Source organism: Gavialis gangeticus, unplaced genomic scaffold, assembly GCF_001723915.1.
Source record: "Gavialis gangeticus isolate Ggan-Ray unplaced genomic scaffold, GavGan_comp1, whole genome shotgun sequence".
Taxonomy (NCBI): Eukaryota; Metazoa; Chordata; order Crocodylia; family Gavialidae; genus Gavialis; species Gavialis gangeticus.
The window spans coordinates 21,325,914-21,343,173 of record NW_017729027.1 but is presented as its reverse complement, the minus strand read 5'-3'; the positions used below and the strand labels follow the sequence as shown (position 1 = coordinate 21,343,173).

Sequence of the window (17,260 nt, the reverse complement as noted above, 5' to 3'; positions counted from 1 at the left end):
ATTTGAGGGTATTTTACAGAGTGACTTTGGGATTTTTTTTTATCAGAGATTTTTCAATTTTCCTATAGGAAACAACAGAATTCCTGCTAGGGTTGCCAGTGGCAGGACCCTGCCTGCTGAGAGCTGCCACCTTGGACCCATCTGGCTGTGGCTGACCTCCTGGCCAAATGGGGCTAGGAGGACATGCTTTGACAGTTCAAAGCAGGCCACCACACCTGGAACGTCTTCCCGGTGATAGCTGCCCAGATGGCGGGGCAGGGGGGACAAATGACAGTAGTGTCGCACAAAGGCCAACCCTGCAACCGCAGTCCACTGGGAGCTGACCCAAAGAGGCAGATGCCTCTACTGGCTCTGCAGTCCCAATCCGAGTCTGGCATGTGCACAGCAGGTCACAGCCAGGCAGCAGCCCCCACTGCCAGACTGCTGCAGTGGGTAGAGGGTGCAGGGAATTCTCAGGGCTGCTTCAGCAGTCCAGCTGGCACAAGGGGTAGGGTCCCCAGGTACCAATTGGCTGGGCCCCAGCAGCTTTTGAGAGCTAGTAGCCCTGAGCTACTTGCCAGCGTGGCTTTTTTTACTGCTAGGGCCAGGACAGAGCAGATTTTATACTGCTGGGGACAGCACAGGTGCTGGCCCGGGGCTCTAGCTCCCCCTGGCTGAAGATCTGGGAGGAGCCAGGCAGGGTTATTTGCCCCAAGTGGCACAATTTGCTCCACAACCAAGTGCATGAGGCAAAAAGCCCCGATTCAAATTTGCACCACTTCTATTTGAGCTGCTGCAAGTGCACATGCTTGCATGTGTGGACGTGCCCACGATGTTGATTTTGGACTATTACTCAAATTTACCAAAATCATGTTGCATTATGACCCTGGCTTCAAGGAATGAGAATGGATATCTGCCCTCTTTACACTCTGACAGGAAGAGATCATCCATCAGTGCCACTAAGGTGGTTTCAGTTTCCTGGCCTGGCCTGACTCCAGTTTGTGTTTGTTTTGAATATTAACTTTAGCTAGTTGGCTGTAAAGTTGGCCTTATGCTAGCTGCTCTGTGAGCTTGCTCAAGAATGGGATATTTGACACTGGGCAGTGGTTCTCCAGGATGGGTTTATTCAGTGTTGTTAGGACTACTGTGTGTAGAAGAAGGAAAAGATGCATTCTTTGATATATTTACTGTTTCAATCAGCAGTTGTATCCACTGTTCATGATTTTCTTACAAGCGAGGAAGGGGCTTCACAAGGTTTAGGTCCTGGTTCCATAAGGGTATCTGGTGTTTCTCAGTCAGCAAACTGTAGGCTGTGCTTGAAAGTGAGCTTTTGGTTACTGGGTATAAAGAGGGTGCAGCTGTGTACTTTGAGGCTTCTCAAATGCACACGATTTTTTTCAGTGAATTAGGACGATACTCCATGTAGTACTCAGTTCTGTTTCAGGCTGTAGACAATAAGTACTGATAAAGCTGTATTGGCCACCTTGCATAGTTCCTTGAGGATGGATTTAAGAGCTTCAATGGAGGCTGACAGAAAGATTTTCTTGGCCTGTGCCATAGTTTCAATTTAGCAATTTAGAAATAAGTTTGTTATGTGTCATCCTGTGTATATTATCCTTTATTTGCTGCCATCAGTGCTCATGTTTACATCTTTCTTTTCATCTAAGTTGGAGTACCAGAAAATCAGTCCAATCTTTGGATGATGGAGAGGAACAAGCTATTGCAGGCTACTGTACTTATAGTAAAGGTTCTTATTTATTAGGGTTATAATTCCCAAGGGCCACAGCTCCTTGTCCCTTGGATGGAATGCTCTGATTCTTTAGTAGACTTTGGATTTCTTTTGGAGTCCATGAGTCTTTATGATTGAATCAGGATCATTGGTCATTCTTTTCCCCTGGGAGATGGATGGTTTCTGACCACTTCCATAGCAAGGTAACCTTGATCTTAATACGTAGGCCAAAGATTGGATCTATGGTGTGACCAACTGCAGGGGAAGTACCTAAGAAAAGCAGTAGGCCACATATAAAATATGATAAAATCTTACAGGGTAATAAAACTGGATTACTTCACCACCATTGCCAACAAAGTATTGGTGAGCTTCTTTCTGAATCATTTCATTTACAATGATTCTATAAACAATCACAAAGGTCAGTTACTGTGGCTGAATCACAAGATCAGTTAGTTTTTTGGGATGAATTAAGTTGAATAAAATTATTGCACCTGAGGCTCCTGTCTTGCATTTGATATTTGCTGCAGAAATGAATGCAATCTTCACTTTTGTAGATTTGGTATACAGAGTTCCCTATAGGGGTTGGAAATAGATGTGGATTAGTGCAGGACTTAGTGTCATCCGCCCAGCTCTGTGATGCAGGCTATATTAAGCACCCTCACTGCTTAGTTCAAAGATTGTCTTTTAGCAGTAGATTTTGCATCGATCAGCACCAGCTTCAGTTCACAATATTTTTCACTGTTGTTTCTGGTCCATGCCTAGGTAATAGTTCTGTGGAGTGTATAGATTTTACAAATATATGGAATTAGGTTACTTATGTGTGCTTTTCTGTTTCCATGGACACGTCCTCCAAACTTGAACTGCGGTAGGTGATGAAGTAGATTAGTTTCAGTGGATGATCTGTGTGGAGAACCAAAGTATCTGTATAAGTAGTGGTCCTATGAAGCTTTAAAGTTTCATCTTCTCTGGAATATAGTGTCCCAGTGCTCCTAGAGAGATTCTGGTTCAGTTGGTGAGAAGGTCATTGGGATGGAGGCCCAATTGTCTCTCACGGAGCACTAAGGGATGTTTTTAGCCAAATGTTCTAGTTGGCTATATTCATACAATTGACAGAGAGAATAAGCATTGCTTTTAATTTGATTCAACTTATAAATTATGAAAAGAAAGTAATAAAGACATTTAATTGTAAGACGAAGTTTTCTATCACAAATACTGCTCTAATAAAGCAGTAGCAAAACTAGCTTTAACTATCTTTGTTAAAGATCTAAAATAATACGTCATAAAATGAGAATATTTCAAAAGTTTCTCACCAGTATTTCATCCATTACCATAATTGATAATCTGAGTATTTAGGAAATTGGACAGACAATGCAAACAGGAATACATCAAGGAACAAGGAAATTAGAAATACAGAATAAGTAACATTGATAAGGTAATGCTGCGTATGATACCTTATTTTTGGATGTTTTTAGTGTTATTTTTTCAATTTACATTAATGATGGCCTTTTGTGTAATTTAAAATAAAAACTGCAGGAGTAAAGTGAAAAAGTATTGCCAGCTTTCAGCATTGTCATAACTGATTCAATTTTAACTCAGGCAAAATTGGAAAGGGTTAAAAATTGACACACATGTTTACAGCTTCTTGTAAAGACCATGAGTCAACTCCTGGCCCTCTTAAAGATACGAGTATTCCCATTGACTTTATTAGGTTCAAGATTTCACATGAACAGCACATGCCCTCTCCACATGGGTGCAACTGAAAGCAGAATCCAACCCAGGAAATGAAATCTCTGGAAGTAATTCAATATTGTACTGGATTAGCTTTAATTAAGTAACAAATAAGGTACAGTGCTTCCAGCCCTGTTTCTGCAAATCTCACAAATTATCTTTAATTTGTGAGATTTAATTTATGAAGATGGTCTGAACAGATTGGAATATTAGACTTAGGAAAGCTTTCAACACTCTTTTGGAAACTTAATAGGTAACCCATAATATTGACTATTTATAACCCCTGCGAAACGTTTTTGAGTGGTAAATTCTTCAGACTGATTACATTTAAAACTGTCAATCATGCACTATATAATGTGCTGCCCTAACGGCAGGAAAAACACGGTTTGGCTCAGTTTACATAAGAGGAAATGATGAGAATTGGAACTCTGCTGCACTGGAATTCTTGTTTTGAAAAGACACAATCCACGCAATGTTTGTCATAGCTTTGTTGACTGGAAGTACTTTAATATAGTGAAAAATCAGTATATGTTCATATGAAAGTCCTACTGCGGCAGGCTGGCCCAAGGCTCTTTCAATATGGAAGTATCCTAGTCTCACTGCTAAAAGCTCTTTGGTTTTGTCTTTCCTAAGGAAACAATAAGCTTATTGAATTTCTGATGTCTTTTGAATCAGAAGGACTAGCATATTTTTTGTACCTCTCACCACTTGCCTGCAATGAGTGCAGGTAAGGAGGCATGTACTTCAAGGCCTGCATCATGGTGTAACATAAACTCTAACCCAGCCTTTGTAACCAAATGACACGGAGAGCTCTTGTTTTAGGTGACCTCTCGATGTATGTTGTTTTTGCCAGTGTACATGTTTGACAGTATTAAGGAATGATTTATTATTCTCAGACTCATAGAGACATTCATGAATTTACAAAATGGCATCACTTTTCCAACAATACTATGTATATTCCTCCTATTTCCATGTACATAGAATTTGTAAACAGATAAAGAAAAACCATGAAAAAATCTTTAAATTAGTCCAATTTTGAAATATCCTAAAAATAATAGAAATTGAGATGTTAAAATAATTCAACTATAGGAACAAATATTATTGCAAATACATTATTGTAGTTTTAGAAATATTGTCAGACTATAATGATGATTTGGCTCATGTGAGTTGAAAGATGGTGAAATCCTCAGTCTGTCAGAGGGATACAAACGGAAAAGATAGCTTATTTAATTTTCTTCTATAGTCTTACTTGAGATATTTAAAAAATAGCATACATTTGGGCTTTTAACTGCTACATTTTAAGTTGCTTGTCAGTAGATGCTGCTGTCTTGAACAGTGCCATGGTAGAGAGAGAAAATGGTTCTTAGGACTTTTTTTCAGTGAGTATATGTGAAGGTCTCCAGTTTAAATTGTACTTTTTGCCAGATATAAAAGGATGAGAGAATACTTGAGGAAAAGACTTGAATGAATAATATGGGCTAATGTATAACATTATGTTTGTTGTGAATTAGATGTACTAGAGTTACAACAAGGAACTACCTAGAGGCCATTTGTGTATGGGACAATTAAACTCATGGTCCTGTGGATGCTAATTTATTTGTAAGCTTTAGCTGATTAAGAAAGCTAAGAGAAACTTGCTTTGCAAAAATGCTCTTTTATTATTAGATTAAATGCTCTCTGTTATTGCCACTGGAGAAATAGCTTTGAATCAGGGTCATGTCACAAATGAAATTAACTGAATGATCTCCGTTCTATATCATTTAGATAACAGAAGTATAAAGAATATTCTGACATAATGAATAGTTACTGCTCATATCAATGTAGTCCCCTTGAGATAACTGAGATGACAGTACAGTGTTCTCTCTTTGCTTGACAAAGGGTTTGGTGTTTAGTGTAGCCTACTTAGGCAGAAATCTCTGTAATTCTTAATGGAAGCTGCTTTAAGTAAAATGAGATGATATAAAATTGTAAAGAATTGACTCCTTTCTTGTAACATTAAAAGAGATTTTTATTTTGTAATTCTTCCTATGGAAATATATGAACCAGTCTACATCCTTCTGTCCTGGAGAATCCTGTGTACTATCTTTTCCTTTCTATTCACAAAATATTCACATGTCTCCAAAGTTTGTACTTTAATATTTTGAAATATACATTGTTCTGATTTTTCAAGGCAGCATCTCCTTTTATTGACTAATACAAAAGATGACTTATTATAGGAGAATTTTATTTTTTTATACAATAGTAGGTATCAATAAACAGTTGCATTAAGGTCATTGTGGACACTATTCTCAACAAGAACCATAATAGGAAAGTGGAAGTTTGCTGTTCTTATTATTCATATTTAATAATTATATTACAGTAACAAATAGATGTCTATATCAGGGTAATTATTTTGCCAGCATTGCACAAATATGTATGCAGTTGTGGCCCTGATAGAGCCTTTCTTAGAGCTTGTCTTTTTTACATCATCAATATTTGTCAGAGATCTTTGGATGGCTAATAGACAGCTTGCATTTTGTATTACTTTGTAGACATAGTATCTTTATACTATATACTTTATTTCTAAGTGATAAGAAATTCAAACTGAAATTCAAATTCCATGGAGCAATTTGGTATGACATAAAAATGTAGTCTCAATCTTTTGTATTGTATAAAAATCCTGTAAACCATGTTCTTGTAAAAGTTTCTAAACCACACTTAGAATTATTTCTCTGGAATGTACACTTTCCATATTTACATGTGGGGCTTCCACTAATTGTCATGATGGGCCATTTGACAGGGTGTGCAGGAGAACGATAAATACTTTTTCTCTACCTGAGTGCAACCCCTTGCTTTTATAAGTTTTTTCTGGGCAGTTAAAAATACTAGATTAAAATAATAAACCATTGATTTTACAGTGGGGCAGAGGGAAGCAATTTACTTAAGTTCTGTAGAAGTCACACATATATTTTTAGTCAAACCCAGCATCAGTACACAAACTATTTTAGCTACAATAATAAGTTGGTGTCAATTCCCAGTTCCAGAGAAAAGACTGTATCCTAATATAAAACATTTTGTTTCTTTTAATTTTTTCACCATCCCTATTTTTGTGGGTGCAGTGTGACAAATATAAGTACATGGTTTTTCCTCTGGCTGGTTAATACCCCTTGAAAAGGTAAGGAGCACCAGCTTCTAGGACACTTATGCAGGGCTTTTAATTTTTTTTTATCATACTTCTCCTGGAGTATAGGAAATAGCTTTGCCTGTGCTTTTAATAAGGTCTAGATGATATGATATAGAGAGATAGTTATGAAATAGATGTTTTTATCCAAAACATGGTTTTCCAATTTAATGCAATTTTTGTATAGAAAACTAAAATATATATTAATTCTCCTAGGGTGGAAAAGGGGATAAAGGAGAACCAGGACAAGAAGGCATTCATGGAAAAGATGTAAGTTGATTAATATTTAAACGGTCTATAATTTAAATGTGTTTTGGTGGGAAGGACAGTTTTATGTAAATTAATTAAATTACCTTCTACAATGCAAGGGATTTAATTGCTAGTTTAGGGAATGTGCATGTTGTATTAAAAATACATTTTCTCTGTAACCCATAACAGTGTGTTTAATTCTGTACCTGTATTTGTAAAAACATGAATGATTATTGTCCAGGATGTCCTACAATGTCATCATCCCATCCAGTTTCATCAGGCTGAGTTGGATGTGATTAAATGTGAATTGAAACATAAATTGAAAAAAATGCAATGTAACAGTAACAATGAGTCTCTAGTAAGGTAGTAAGCTACAAGGAACCTAAATAAAAGAGATAGAAAAGAAGGGATCTGGGGATCAAGATTTAAGAGGCACATTAGGAACTATTAGCATACTGTTTGGGATCTAGCCAAACATGATGTTGTGCCTAAGGAGACAGGAAATACCTAGGGATTACTGCTCAGGATCCATAAAATAAGATGGAACAAGTTAACAAGTTTGGTAATGGGAAATGAGCACTGCGGGTAATTATGGGTTCACTGTTTGAGTTTTCTGGAAGGAAGAGAGATTATTGGGAGATGAGCAAAGCTGAAGTTGAACCCTTTGATGTCTGAGATGTCTAAGAAGGAAAGACTAAGGGATTTGCTGGACTGAGTCACAGGTAAACATAGTGTTAGAGGAGTTGTGTATTTAAAATAATGTAGAGCGGTGGGTCCAGATTCCTGCTGTACCAGAGCTTGTCTCAATATTTATCAGTACAGTAGGGACATGCCAGAGCATCTGCTTTTGCAGCCAACAGCCAAGCTGTCTTCCACTTGACTATGTAAAGTATCACAAATATACCACCCGTTGGGCAAAATGATTTTGGCACCTGACCCCATCATCTTGCCCAGCAGAGGAGGCAACCTTTTGGCACTTGTATTTTGCCAGCATACGATGTAGCAAAACCTTAGGAACAGGCCAGTACTGGGATTTTAAAACCTTTGTTATCCTTCAGGCAGTTCTCCATGTACACATTTCTGTTTGTGAGCCTTTTAACTATATACTTTTTTAGCTTAGCCGTACCTGTTCCAGCTGATCCCGTCAGGCTTCTCACCCCATACCAAGGGAATAAACAGCAGAACATACATTCTTAGTCTTCATTCTCTTGCAGTTGCCTGGATGTCAGAGCAACTTCTCGTCAGGTAGCTATGATCAGACTTGCAGTGACTACTCCTTTCATTTTTTGTTGTTGCCCTTTGGTTTCTCTTCCTTTCATTATCTTCCCTTATTTTCATTTCTCCAGAAACCTAAGCTTTGGGAGACTGAAACCAATTTATTTCAAGAGACTGTCTGGAGTCATCTCACCACCTTCCTTCCTCCCCAACACACACACTTTCTTCACATGGCACCACCATTTTCCAGTCTGGTGTTTGAGATGGATTATCCTAAGCATTTTTTTTTCTTTATTTTTATTACCCTCTTAGCCATGATCTGGTAGAGGGCACTTTTCTGCTTAGTCATATTATGATGCCTTTTTCCAGATTACCAGGTTTTCACATCTCTTCCTCTTGTGAGGGGCTGATTTGCACATCTGATTTGCACACAAGGTGTTTTATTGCCTTAGGAATTTAAAGTGCCCAACAAGTGTAACATCTGGTAGTCACTGAAGACCAGGCTGAGGAAGGAGCATGAGATAAAATGGTGCATGTTCCTGCTGAGCAAGTCCCTTTAGTCACCTCAGACCCCAGCACAGTGGTCTCTAAAGTGGGGTGCGCACACCCCAAGGGGTGTGCAAGATGATCCATTGGGGTGCGGGAAGAAAATATTAGAACTTCTATTTATATGTATATTTATATAAAAATACATATATTGGGGGTGCGTGCTCAAAAATTTTTTACTGATAGGGGTGCGCGATCAAAAAAGTTTGGAGACCACTGCCCCAGCACGAAGTCATTGGGCTGGCACAGTTCCCCAAGGACCACCTCCTCCTGGTGTCCATTTGCATCAGCTGGCATTGATTCAACATACCATGTTATTGTCTATGTGCTGTTCTAAAGTTAGGACCAAAGAGAGCTCTTTCCTAACCTTCATGAAGAAAGTAGCTATGGTGGGACCCTACTTTCATGATTTTAGCACACTCCAAAATGGCTTCAGTTACCTTTGCAGCTACCTTCTCTGGTGTCTCTGTGATTAAGGCAGGCATGTATCCCATTTGGAGACTGTTGTTTGGAGTCTGCTTCTAGTGGTGAGTTGGGCAAAATCTGGGTATTGCTTGAAGGCAAGAAGTAAGGGAGTTAGGACTTTTTCCCCTCAAAGTATAAACTTTGATCCTTCTTATAAGTTCTTGTGTCGGATGGCATGGATGATTATTCTCATAATATCTACACAGGGGAATGTGTTCAGTAGGGGTTTTCTTTTTGTGGTGTTGTTGTGGTGTATTTGTGTGACTTGTTCAAAGATATGATCTATTGTAAGGAAGCTTACAAAAAGTAGAAACTTGGAAAAACTGCTAGGGAGAAGTATAAGAGTATTTCTTGGGCATGCAGAGATAAAATCAGGAAGGCCAAACTGCAATTGGAGATGCAGATAACAAGAGATGTTGTTCAATATTTTTATCAGTGACCTGAAAGATGGGATGGAGTGCACCCTCAACAAGTTTGTGTATGACACAAAGCTGGGGGAGTAGTAGGTATGCTGGAGGATAGGGCTAAGTTTCAGAGAGACCTAGACGAATTGGAGGATTGGACCAAAAGAAATGTCATGATGTTCAATAAGGACAAGTGCTAAATCTTACAGTTAGGATGGAACGATCCCATGTTGGGGGATGACTGGTTAAGCAGCAACGCTGCAGAAAAGGACCTGGGGATTACAGTGAACAATAAGCTGAATATGAGCCAACAGTGTGTCCTTGTTACAAAGAAGGTTAACAGCATACTGGGCTGCATTAGTAGGAACATTGTCAGTAGTTCTAAGGAAATAATTATTCTGCACTGGTGAGGCCACATCTGGAGTACTGTGTCCAGTTTTGGGGCCCCCACTACAGAAAGGACATGGACAAATTGGAGAGAGTCCAGTGGAGGGCAATGAAAATGGTTAGAAGGCTAGGGAACAGGACTTGTGAGGAGAGGCTGAGGGAACTGAGGTTATTTAGTCTGGAGAAGACAAGACTGAGAGGGGATTTAATAGCAGCTTTCAACTACCTGAAGGGTGGTTCCAAAGAGGATGGAGCTAGACTGTTCTCAGTGGTGGCAGATGACAGAACAAGGAACAATGGTCTCAAGTTGCAGCAAGAGAAAGCTTACATGGGATATTAGGAAAAACGTTCTCACTAGGATGGTAGTAAAGAACTGGACCAGGCTCCCAAGAGAGGTTGTGGTAAAGGCATTTATCGTGTTGGGGATGTGGGTAGCATGAGCATTCTCAGAGCAGATTGGGTGCTTTCTAAGTGACTGACTATAGGTTACAGTTATCTTGGTGCGTCTGTGGTGGCTTCTGGTTTTGTACTTGAAAAGAAGTGTATTTGTCAGTACCTGGGAATCTTTGAGATATGTTGTCCACCCACACACTTGAACCCTGATCTCCTTTTGCTCTTCCTTGGAATTTGCTTCTGAAATGCTAATTTTAAGAGACAAATTATGTGTGGGGGATATGCTACGCCCTATATCCCCTTGATGTTGGGAAGCAGGCTCAAGTGGAGGGTCCGGGGGAGCCTGTGTAGGTAATGCCGACATACAAAAATTCGGTTCTCCTACATATGAGAATGGGTAAGTGGGCAACACATCTTAAAGTACTCCAGTTACTATTAAGTAACTTTCTTTTTTCAGTCTGCAGCCAACCATAAAAACTTTTTCAAGTCAAGTAAAGAATGGAAAACTCCTCTGGCATTTAGCAGCACACCAAAACCCAAGGCCGTGTGCTGCACTTTCCTCACTCCTTGTCTACCTCTCCTTTTTCCAGGGTATGTGAGACCTCTCAGCCAGTTGCACAGGTGAATGGATTAGTACCAGAGATTTTTTCCCATTAGTGTGCCTTATTTCTAATTGACAGAAAGAAAGAAGTGAAGTGAAGAGGGCAGAAATTTGTGGTTTTCAAAGATCTCATTTTTGGAAAATGGGGTATTAGTTCAGTTTTAGCAGCAAGACAGTAATAAAACATAATTATCTCTTCTACCCAGGTCCCCTCTTTGGTCCCCTGTCTGAAGGTCAGCCTAGGGTCAGGTCCTGATTCTGCAGCATATCAAAGACCTTCATCTCATTACAATGGGTCTGTAGTGAGAATTGAAGCACCTCAGATGAAGCTCTGAACATAAACGCAATATTATTTTGTGAATATTTTGACATTATAAATAGAATTATGGCCAAGCAATAGAGAGTCAGATCTGAAATTCAGAAGAATTCACAATGGATGCTTTATCACCTCACCAACCAACAGGGATACTGTGCTGCTCACACGAAAATAAAAATTTGCTAAAAACTGCAAGCATCATTAATTAAAGCTAAATATACAGTTTTTAGTTTTTTAAGCAAGCACCTTAAATATGGTACTCTTTATTTCATATGGCTTTTTATATAGTGCATCATTTGCATGAAAGGTATTTTCTTACTGTAAAGTGCTATATTTTTATAGTAGATTTTGGTCCTATTTTTGGATAATAGTAGATCTAATCTGTATGAGAGTGTATACTATGCATTCAGCTGAAACTACATTTAAGGATTCAAAGATGTATTCTCTTGTAGCCTGCTTGTCTACAAAGGTGAACTGTATACTTCAGTCATGCATACATATATGCTGACAGCATGGAAAAACACATCTGTGTTCTTTCCATAGCTCAGGAGACATTTCTATGTTGGTTCTTACACGATCTCTGTTACTACACAAGATCTTGTTCCATAAAACTTTGAGGAGGAGTAAGGTATACTGAGTATCTGGTGAACTATAAAGCAGGTTTGACACCAGCATGGTATGAATGTGTAAAATATTAAAGCTTCACATTTTGAATGATTTAATTAGGTCAGCGGCTTACAATGTGTTAAAATGCAGTAAGTTATCATGAGTATGGGAACTCCAGAAAAGCATATTTTTGAAGCTAAATTGTGCAAAATACTAAAATATATTCCATTACTTGGAGACCAGACATAATTATTTTTTAACAACATTTAAATAAAATGTTTGGATTCAATTAGCACAGTGGTTAGAAATACCAGTCATTAGGTTTAAACTTAAAGGATCATGTATCCTTGACTCTGTTGCTATCAGTGTCTCTCAAACTCATTCCACATACAGAAATGTAACATCTGATATTTCTGAAATAAACAAGTTAATCTGCTTACACTAGGGTAATTTGTAGTGCTGAATAAAGAAAGAGTGAAAACACGTAAAGTCAGTGGTATCAGCTGTTGGCAGCTGCTGTCCCACTGCTCAGAAGAGTGAGGTCTACCATTTTAAGTTTGGGGTTCAGCTCATACCACTAAAAAGAAGTGAAAAGCATTGACTGAATAGTTTGAATAAGTGACTTAAAGATAAGTCATATGTAATATTTTAACTAAAAAACATATCTGAAGAAAAAGGCACCACAGCGGAAGGCCTTGTTTTGACTCTAATATTTTCTTTCCTCTTTCTTGCCAGCTGAAGAGCCCTTGCGTGAGTAAGCCAAAATGACAGAGGGATGCCAGGGCTTATTGTTAATCATTAGTATGCAATGCTGAAGTGTCTGACCTAAAATAGTTACTTTCCTGGCCCCAGAATGATTGCCCTTGCTATCTTCTTTTGTTAGTATCATTCAAAACAACTTTAGACATGGGAACTTTGAATCGCACTGTGCAGCTCCCTGTTTATTGCTTGGTGAGGCCCAATTTGGGCTGTTGCTAAAAATTCATTCAACAACATATGGGTTTACTCTGAATACAAGTAGTAAGGCTGCTGCCACTGGTTTGGGATTCTTGAAGACTGGCCAGAAGTAGTTAATGTGCTGCCATTGTATTCCGCCTTTTGTTATGTGCTTATACATTTATTCTGGATGCAATTATAACAAAATTCACTTGGAGTCAGTTGTAGCCCAGTTCTAACCTTAATAATACCATCAGCTTTTAATCACTACAGGAGGTGAATCTGTATGGGCTTGCTGTCTGACAGCAGTGTAAAGAGGCAGCAACTGATGCTGAAATAAACCCTGATATATATAATTACTTTTCAATCACGCTCACATCCCACATGAAATCAGAACAGATTTGCAATGTAAATACATATCCAACTACTTGTGGAGTGACAATAAAATCTATGTGCTGTTAATATTACTGCCAGCTGAATTGGGATTGAACAGGAAATTCTGATCAATGAAACTAGACTCCTCATATAGGGAGGTCATTGCCTTGATCAGTGATACTGGTGGCGATGAAAAGTGTCATTTAGATACTACAGGTAATTTTTTTTTTAAATCAAATTGGAATGCCAGGAAAAAATCATTATGGCTGAATTATCATCAGGTCTAGCAATTTTGATTTATCACAACTGAGATAAGGACGGAGGAGGAATTTTAACAAATATCATCATTGGAAATATACTATGTGCTGTTTCTTTAACATTATGTTTAGTGAGAAAGAACAAGGGCAAGATCAGCAACAAGATTAGAACTACATGAGGTCCACACAGGAAAATAGTCCTTTGTTTGTGGCTAAGCACGATACCATTTTAAAAATTACCCCAAGTGATCACACCCTGATGATATCAACCTACTGGCTCTACAGTTAATATTTTTTATTTAGATTTCCTGAGTGCGCTGAACAGTAAATTGTGAGCCTGATAGCTCTGGATTTGTACATTGTATAACTCACTAGGGGATTACTGATTGGACCCGTAGTCATTTGCTTTCACACTATAGGTAGCAGCACAATGGGTTGTTTCCTTTGTTTTCAGGGGATCTGCACTAGCACAGGCAATTTTAATTAAAGTTTGGATTGAGCTAATGAACCCAAATTCCGGGCATGGAATTCATGTAAAGGAATATGTATGGAAGAGGTATGAGAACATTTTCTACATGCATCAACAAACATGGTTTTAATAATAGCAATGTTCTTTCTTTTTTCCAGTATTCTTTTAGCATCCTCAAAAGATTCCAGTTTGCTATATTTTTTTCAGTGAGACATTTTCATCAATACATTGTTAGTATACTGTATCTCTGGTTCTAGTAGTTGGACAAAGTTTTTGGGGTAAATCTAATATCTTTTATTAGACCAGCTAAAATAGTTATAAAAATTCTTCCTTGCAAGCTTTCAAATACAAACACCCTTCTTCAGGCAGAGGTTCTACCCGTTGACACTTGACTTTTGTAAGACGAGGCTAGGTATTTTGGTTGGTATTATACTGCCTATATTTGTGATATAATTTGTTCAATGGCAACAGGACCTGATAGACATAGTTAGTTGTTAGTGTGAAGTCAGGTAGAAGGCAGGAAGATTTGTACCTTATAGACCAGAGATGTCAGACATATAGAGTGTGGAAGCTTTCTGTCTTGCCCACTGGGCTACTGGAGGGCACTGGAGGTTGGGCCATTGAGCATGGCCATTGGCAGCAAGCTTGGCTTATTTCTGCTAGACCCTGCATTGCTCCCAGCCCTGCTGGACCCTGGATTCCTGCTGCCTAGATGGTGGAATGGGTGTGGAAGGAAATGTGTTCCCATAGACCCAGAGATGTTCCTAACCTTGCTTGGGCTTCAGAAAATGACCCAACTTGTTCTTACTAATAATTTATGTTGAACCTAATAGTCTATAGCCAGCTTAATGATTCATGTGACAGTAAACATCTTGAAATGGGGTGAGGGGTTGATGGACAAACCAGATGCTTCCCAGCTGTGGATAAATAATGGAGTAACAGCTAAGTGGCTGCCGCCAGGGCATCTACCACCAATAGTCAGGTCCAAGCTACAGTTAATATCCTTCTTTCAGTATTATTTGTTGAAGAGATTCCTTCCTTGACCTCTTCTGAAGGGACTATAAAGTATATGTTGCACCTCTAATACCTCAGACCCTCTAGTTATTTGTCATGTTGTTAATTTCTATATTCTAACCTTCCTCAGGCTTGATGATTTGAACCAGAAAGTCTGGTCTTCTTCCCACCATGTGAGGTAGGGATTCCTACTTAGTTGACTCTCCAGATAGCTTATTCCAGTTCTAGTTGGGGTTTCTGGATCTGTTTCCCAAGTAACTTACAGGCATGGTGATGAGGAGTGTTTTTGAGGCAGTTGCCAGCTTCTTTGGCAGCACCCTTACCCCATCCAGGCTTCAGCCTTTTACCCAGATGTTGCTATATATGGAAGTATATGATTTGTACATTAACCTTTTAGTGGCTATTCCAGAATAGTTTTTAAACACCCTGGCCACATCTACACAAGACACTGACTACACTGTCATTGCTGCGTATTCTTTAGTATTAAGCTACTGCACAGTCACAAGTTTTTATACATGTACTGAAACTGTGCAGTAACGTGAGTTACCACACAGTCGCGGTAACTCGTCCAATTAATGTTTTTTTTGTGATACTGCTGTGCAGTAGCTTAATACTACTGTGCAGTAAAGTCACATCATGGTTGTTGCAACAAGATGCTACTGTAGTATTGGGCTACTGTGCAACCAGCATCTTGTGTAGATGCAGCCCCTGTCACACATCTCTACCAGTATGCAGATCAACACTGTAGGGTCTGAGTAACAGGAGAGCTTGCTATAAAACACCAGTCTGCAGAAACAAACTTCTGAACTTGCAGGACCTAGGGTATTCTGCACAACGCTCCAGAACCAAGGCTTATATTTTAATATGACCATTGCAAGGTACAAACATTGCATGGTACACAAAAACTACATCTAACTAAAGGTGTTTTTGCCTTCCTCTGGTGTGCCAGATAATACTTCCTTAGATTGGAATGCCAAGTAACCTGCCTGGTACAATGGCTCAGATATTATATATGAATATGGATGTATACAGAAAGCTGTTAAACCTTTTTTCTGCACCTTCTTTCCTGTCCTCTAACAATGGCAATTAGATGAAACAATCCCATGTACTGGTACAGGCTAGGGACTGACTGGATAAGCAGCAGATCTGCAGAAAAGGACCTGGGAGTTACAGTGGACAATAAGCTGAATATGAGCCAACAGTGTGCCTTTGTTACAAAGAAAGTTAACAGCATACTGGGCTGCATTAGTAGGAACATTGCCAGCAGATCAAAGGAAGTGATTTTTCTGCTCTATTCTGTACTGGTGAGGCTATATCTGGAGTACTGTGTCCAGTTTTGGGGCCCCCACTACAGAAAGGACATGGACAAATTGGAGAGAGTCCAGTGGAGGGCAATGAAAATGGTTAGAAGGCTAGGGAACAGGACTTGTGAGGAGAGGCTGAGGGAACTGAGGTTATTTAGTCTGGAGAAGACAAGACTGAGAGGGGATTTAATAGCAGCTTTCAACTACCTGAAGGGTGGTTCCAAAGAGGATGGAGCTAGACTGTTCTCAGTGGTGACAGATGACAGAACAAGGAACAATGGTCTCAAGTTGCAGCAAGAGAAAGCTTACATGGGATATTAGGAAAAACGTTCTCACTAGGATGGTAGTAAAGAACTGGACCAGGCTCCCAAGGGAGGTTGTGGTAAAGGCATTTATCGTGTTGGGGATGTGGGTAGCATGAGCATTCTCAGAGCAGATTGGGTGCTTTCTAAGTGACTGACTATAGGTTACAGTTATCTTGGTGCGTCTGTGGTGGCTTCTGGTTTTGTACTTGAAAAGAAGTGTATTTGTCAGTACCTGGGAATCTTTGAGATATGTTGTCCACCCACACACTTGAACCCTGATCTCCTTTTGCTCTTCCTTGGAATTTGCTTCTGAAATGCTAATTTTAAGAGACAAATTATGTGTGGGGGATATGCTACACACAAATCCCTTTGATGTTGGGGAGCAGGCTCAAGTGGAGGGGCTGGGGAGACTCAATTTTGGTTGGCGACTATCAGGCTTTCAGAAAGATACTGCTAAAACCACTTAGCTTAGCTTTTGTTCAAGTCAGTTTTCTCTCCTGGAAGAGGCAAAGATTTCTGTGGGTGATAGTGGATCGGCTGTTTAGTTGGGAGGGATATAGACATACTTTTTATGTATGAAGGGTTTCTGTATGTTGGTCTGTTCCTTCCAACTATACTGTTGATCCAGTGAAAGATATCACCCACAAAAATCTTTGTATCTCACATTTTTATGGCCTGTCATGATTACAACTTTCTACCTTTTCTTTACTAATTTTTCTTTTGTCTTTGACCTTTCTTATCTCAGCCTACTCTCTGTTCAGTGGGACTTGTAGAACTGTTTGTTTCTCAGTTCCAGCTAATACACAAACCTCAGAGATCTGA

General features: G+C 39.2%; 1 protein-coding gene across 3 annotated transcripts in view; it reads left to right on the top strand.

Moving 5' to 3' along the window:
* The window catches only part of COL19A1 (collagen type XIX alpha 1 chain), a 594,002-nt gene that overhangs the window by 189,415 nt on the left and 387,327 nt on the right, over positions 1–17,260 (top strand). For all 3 annotated transcript variants that reach the window (XM_019520501.1, XM_019520502.1, XM_019520500.1), the window contains exon 13: positions 6,813–6,866. In XM_019520501.1, coding sequence (XP_019376046.1) covers positions 6,813–6,866 — 54 coding nt within the window. The remainder of the gene's footprint in view (positions 1–6,812; positions 6,867–17,260) is intronic.